Consider the following 6,376-nt stretch of genomic DNA (forward strand, 5'->3'; position numbering starts at 1 on the left):
TTGATCACTAATTTACCCATGTATAGTTTGATCATCCGAATCATTGTTGCATCTGATCACTACCAGATTCATAAATGGTCTGATCACCATAATCTCTTGATCACTTTTGCACTCATGTACAGTTTGATCATCTAAATCACTATGATCTCCAAGTCACAACCGGACTCGTGTACGGTCTGATCACCATAATCTCTTAATCACTTCTACACCTATGTACAATTTAATCATCCAAATCATTATTGCATTTGATCACTATCGGACTCATGTACAGTCTAATAACCATAATCTCGTGATCACTTCTGCACTTGCTTACAATTTAGTCAACCAAGTCATTGCTACATTCAATCACTACTGGACTCGTGTACAAATTGATCACCATGATCTCTTGATCTCATGATCAGTTCTGCAGTCGCATGTAGTTTTACCATCCAACCATTGTCAAACTCATGTATGGCTCATTCCCCAGCAAAGTAATTCAGGTGAGACATGTCACTCACTAAAAACATAGATCATTGATCAATCGTCCAAATTGAATAAAACCATATCATTGTCTTGGATTGACCAAATGATGTCTTTCTACATACCATTATCAACCGAAGGGTGTCGTTCTGCAAATCCTCCAAATCAGAAAAGACCATGTCATTCTCTTGGATCAATCGAAGGATGTAAATCCACAAATCGGCCAAAAGTATATAATTTTCTTGGATTGACCGAAGGGTGTCTTTCCATATACCGTTATTGACCGAAGGGTGTCATTCCATAAATCGTCCAAATCGGACGATTGTCTTGAATTGACCAACGGGTGTCTTTCCACATACCATTTTCTTAGATTGACTGAAGGATTTTTTCCACATGCCATTATCGATTGAAGGGTATCGTTCCGCAAATCGTATAAATCGGGCAAAACCATGTCATTGTCTTGCATGCATTTTTTTTTATAGTCCAAGTAGTGGAACTTTGAACAAAGTGTCTATAAAAGTTTACTCCCATCCTACTATCAATGGGGTTTGATTGAGCATCCATACATTATCGATGTGCCCTTTACTTTTCCTAGTTCTTTTCTTAACAGAATTGCTTCTTGTACAAAAAAATAAAAATAAAAATAAAAAAAACCATTGTTCTTTTAAATTTTTAGTAGTTATTAGTGTCACAACAATTTGTAATGTTTTTGAAAGTTAGAAAACATATCTGGATAGTCTATTTGTATGATTTTTCCTATCCAAAATTGCTTGTTCTTGCCCAAAGTTAGAAGAGTAAATGATAATGGTTAGAGTACTGCTACAAATGCATAGACATACATGAAATATTTGATTGAATTAAACTCTAAAATTTGACATGTGGCCAATGTAGACTATGTACTCAAATCCTAATCGACATATCATATATCCATGTGACAAAAAAGATGCCTTATATGAAGTTACACATACTCATAAATCTATGAGACAATATTCTCCCATCCTCCCGAATGCAGGGAATGTTCACATAAGTGAACAACTCACAGCCGTTCAGATGGAATCCACTCTGTAGGAATGTTCCATGTAAATGACTGTGAGTCTAAACATACGTGAACATTCACCCCACTACTCTTTCGCTTTGAAACAATCTTCTCCCTAATCATAATGAAGATATCATCTATCCATGTGGCAAATATGTTGCCTTGTGAGAGATTACACACAATCATATATATTTGACACAATATCCTCCCTCTTCTTTTTCTTTTTAAATAAAGAAGAAATCCCGTGACAAGAACACAAAGATTATTGAGATGATTGGTTTGCGATCCATGAAATCGAGAGTGTGTATCGCGTGGCCATTCATACTTACTAGTTAATGCTGCTTACAACTCTCGTTAATAAAACATAATTGGATGGATTATAATTGCATGTGAAACACCCGACATTCTTTATTTTCTCCGGCGAATCAAATCGAAGGATGTGAGTCGCGGACGAAAATGCCAATCAGCAGCAACACAACACATCTTAGAAGTCCAATAAGCAGAGCTATCTCACAATTTACGAGGTTCTCACTTCTCAGATTTTTAAGTTATAATTTAAAGATGAGCCTCAACTAACCTAAAAGCCGGAAAGGGGCATTTTTGTCATTAACCAACCAGCCATCTATATTATATCTTTTCGGTTCCCTGTCTGGTACAGTTGCCCAATTCATCTCATGAAAGTTAGAAATGACGACCTAATCCTCTATCCAAACACATTACCTGAGTGAGGTTAAGTCATCATTTTCGCCTCTAAATTAAACAGCCGTACCGGACCAGGAACCGAGCAGAAAAAAAAATTCTACTATATACATGTAGGTTTCTTTTCCTATAGGCCATAATAACCAAATAGAAAGAAACAAACAAACAAACAAAGCAAAACCCTTCCAGCTCTTCAACCCACATTGATTTGACCTCTTTCCTTTCCCTCAACCACTTTAAAACCTTTTCTTCCCTTCTGTTTGGTAGGTTTTCTTTGGTTCTCCACCACAACTTTTCTCTCTCTTCTCCTCTCATAATCGTCAGTTCCTTACCTATATTCTCAATCTCAATAACCAGAAGAAAATGGTGTTATATCAGTTTTACATGTTGTCTGTCTGGACAAGGATTTGTGAAGAAATGATGAAAAAGGGGGAAGAGACCTTGTTGAGGAGTGGAGTAGCAGGAGCAGAACAACTTCTCTTCTTTTAAATCTCTCAAACCTTCATTCACTACATACCCAGATTTTAACATTTTCTTTCTTCTTCTTCTCTATTGTAAAGGTATATATCATCAATAATTTCTTCCTGTCACCCTTCTCATTAAACTAACAAACCTAAACAAACCTCCCAGAACCCATAAATCTATTTCTCTCTCTCTCTCTCTCTCTCTCTCTGAAGGTGTTCTGTTTTGGTTTGAAATTCCACTACCATGGCGACCAAGATGAAATGCTTCTATAATGGGCTCAAATACATCTCCCAGATCTTCGGTAATGTTCCTTAATTAGGCTTTTAATTAAATTAAAATTTTTTTAAGAGTTGGAACTAATGTGGGTTTATGATGTTGTTGCAGTTGTTAAGGAACGTGAGATGGAGATTGGGCACCCAACAGATGTTAAGCATGTTGCTCATATCGGATGGGACAATCAATCTGGAAATGCACCTGGTTGGGTATGTTCTTCTTTAATTAAACAGATTTTAATTGATTTTCTTTGGTTCTTTTCTTGAAATTTTAGAAGATTCTTATTTAATTTTATGTTTGTAGATGAACGAATTTAAGACCTCTTCGGATTTCTCTGCTATGTCACTCGCTAGCATTGGAGGAGATACAGATCCAAGCTTCGTTCCTATTTCTTCTTGGACTTCTCTAGGTATGAGATGTCTCTGTATTTCTTTAACTTTGTTTATCAACTCATACTACATTCCGGCCGTCCGATTGGAATCCGGTGGGAATTTATTCTCAGAGATTGGAAATGTCCGGAGATTCTTTGCTGGACAAGGAGGTTTTCTTGCTGTTCCCCTTGTGAGTCGAGAGAGGAGAGACAAGCTTTTGTCTTTCTCTCTCTCACTCTCCTATGATATTGTATATTATTCTCTAAAAAATAATTGGAATCTCTTTTTGTTTCCAAACGTGAACTCCAATTACTACTTTTGGATTTAGTCCGTGGCAGACATGGTAGGGCACTAGGGCACGTTTGGTATGTTAATCTGTTTCACAGAAAAAAAGAGTTGTTGTAATAGATACAGTAACAGTTAAAAAAAATTAACAAACGCGTTTTGGGAGCTTAGAATAATATCCTTAAGGGTATCAAATGGGACGGTTCCTTCCCAGTTCGGTCCCAAGAAGGTCAATCCTAGAATCGGCTTGTTTATTGAACGGTCCCAAAACTAGGATCTAGCTAGTCCCGTTTAATGACGGGATGGTTCGGTTTCGATTCTTTAATGATTCTTAACACTCAAAATCTCGAACAATCAAATATTATAAAATACCTAAGTATACAAATAAATTTTCCAAACATACAAATAATTGAATGGTCAAATGTTCTCTGTGCCGGGGGTGTAGGCTACGTCAAGACACATGGGGGTCGGTGAAATGACCAACTTGCCCCTGTAAATGGCAAGCCCGTGTGCCTGGGAACAGGCTGCTCTTTGGCACAAAGAACATCAACCCTAATTGAATATATTCCTACGCATAAAATAATCAAACATCAATTCTTAAGAATACAAATTAATTAAATACTCAACTAAACCCAAAATAATTGATAACCCTTAATTTCTCTCTAGAATTACAATATAACTCTTATATTAGTTATAACTATTAAGTATTAACTAATCATAAATAAATAATTTAGGCATGTTAAATAGGTCCTAGCAATTCCGGTTCTAATCGATTCTGTTTTTGGGCTTTCAGTTCTGGACCCATTAGGAAACCGTCCCAAGTTTTAGTGGGACGGTTCCTGATTACAAATCCATATTGATTATACTTATGAAAAAAGGCAGATCCAATGCACAAGGCTCCTGCCACTGTGTGGTCTGAGGATGTCTAGCTTACCCTTGGGCCTTGGCTTTTAGAGAGAGATTGGTTCTAGACTCGAACTCATGACCACTTTGTCACAATGGAGCAACCTTATCCTGTACAAATGACTCGTAATCATTTCTATTGTAAAGGAGAATTTGTTCATTTTTTTCAAATGGGTATTGTGTGTGACAGATTTTGATCAGTCGATGGTGAGGCAACCTTCATCAGAGATTTTCAACGACGCAGGGCAGCCGAAAGAGCTACCAAAGGGACCAAAGAAACAAAAAGGGAAGAAGACGAAGTCGACGACTTCATCTCCCAAGTCGGTTTCCTCGCCCTCATTGAGGAGTTCAAGAGCTCCTAAACCCAAGTCTTCCTTTGCTGCAACGGTTGCTGCTACGGTAGCTGAAATGGATATTACGCCAAGTCCCAAAGCGTTAATAATCTAAATCTAATAACAAAACGGAGATTAATATATATATATATATATATATATATATATATATATATATATATATATATATATATATATATATCTAATCTACTTGTCAATGTTTGTGAACAGAAGAGCAGAAAAGAGAGCTCTCTCTTCGAAGCTTGCAAATTAAGGGCTGGTGAATTCACTCAGACAGGGGCAAAAAGGCAAGATGGTGGATAAATTTCCTTCTGTAAATGAATGGCTCTCTCTCTCCCTTCCTTCTTGTTTGTGTATTTAGATTTCATAGAATACTTCTTTTATTCTTTTTACTTGAGAGGAATGCTGTGTATATCATCCCCACCTCCAAAAAGAAAGAAACAATAATTGTTTCAACGTGATATCAACTACTACTACTACTACTATTAGTATTACTATTATTATACCTACTCTTAAGTATCTGCTTTTGCAAACCTTAAATGAAGTTCATGGTGACCCACCAGCATCTCAATCTCTCCGGCCATGGAATACTGTTGATGGCGAGAATAGTTTTGGAGTGCAAAAATGTTGGAGAGAATTGAAGAAATGGTTTCTGTTGCGTCAAGAAATCTCCACATGCTATCCTGCTGTGCTATAATCTGTATAGTTGAACAGAGTAAACGCCAGAGAGTTGGTTTGTACGTACCAACGGGGGACTCTCCGATGCCTAAGTCAGATCTCTCTAAGCAACAATTAAGAATAATCAAGATGTCTTTGTATATGGTTATACTTGTGTATATAGTGTTCGTGGGAGATAGAGGCGGTGGAGGAGAGAGTCCAGCATGGTAGGTCTTATCTTTGGTAAGAGTATCACTGGTAGAGTCTCTTTAGAAGTGTGATCTCTGATTCATAGGGATCGTGAGCGCTTCTCTAATAGTTTCCTTATAGGAGTAGGGTGGCATAAGGAAAGATTAATCTATGTCTACGTGGCGTGTTGCGTCGTTTTTTAGTAGGTTCCTTATGGGAACAAGTCATGGAAGTGATCCGCTGAGTCTTTGACCGTCATGGGGCTGCAATGCTCTAACATGTCGTGCAATCTAATTGGATGGTTATATTTGGGTATAACATAATCCCCCCACTCTGTCAAAACCAATAGGGTTTGTCGGAGTAAGCATGTGAGGCATCGTCTTCAACATCTTTGGCCGAACGACTTTGCTACTATCGCTTTCGGTCGAGTGAATTTGTCTTCAACACTCTCGGCCGTGTGGTTTTGGCAACACTCTCGACCGAGTGGCTTTGTCAGCACCCTTGACCGAGTGGCTTTGCCAACACTCTCAATCGAGTGGCTTTAGCCAACACTCTCGACCGAGTGGCTTTGTCAGCACTCTCGACCAAATGGCTTTGTTAGCACTCTCGACCACAAGGCCGAACGGCTTCGTGTTACCTGTTCTTGAGCATGGATTTGATTTTAACACTCGCGCCTTTTTCCCGAA

General features: G+C 38.0%; 1 protein-coding gene across 1 annotated transcript; it reads left to right on the plus strand.

The window, feature by feature from the left end:
• Window positions 1-2,902: 2,902 nt before the first annotated feature.
• On the plus strand, window positions 2,903-4,945 carry LOC122656790 (CRIB domain-containing protein RIC10-like). The gene is made up of 4 exons (XM_043851440.1): window positions 2,903-2,960; window positions 3,044-3,141; window positions 3,236-3,341; window positions 4,682-4,945. The coding sequence occupies exons 1-4, from the start codon at window positions 2,903-2,905 to the stop codon at window positions 4,936-4,938; spliced, it is 519 nt and encodes a 172-aa protein (XP_043707375.1). The 3' UTR covers window positions 4,939-4,945.
• Window positions 4,946-6,376: the final 1,431 nt, after the last annotated feature.

The sequence above is a fragment of the Telopea speciosissima genome, chromosome 3 (assembly GCF_018873765.1).
Source record: "Telopea speciosissima isolate NSW1024214 ecotype Mountain lineage chromosome 3, Tspe_v1, whole genome shotgun sequence".
In the NCBI taxonomy this organism is placed as follows: Eukaryota; Viridiplantae; Streptophyta; class Magnoliopsida; order Proteales; family Proteaceae; genus Telopea; species Telopea speciosissima.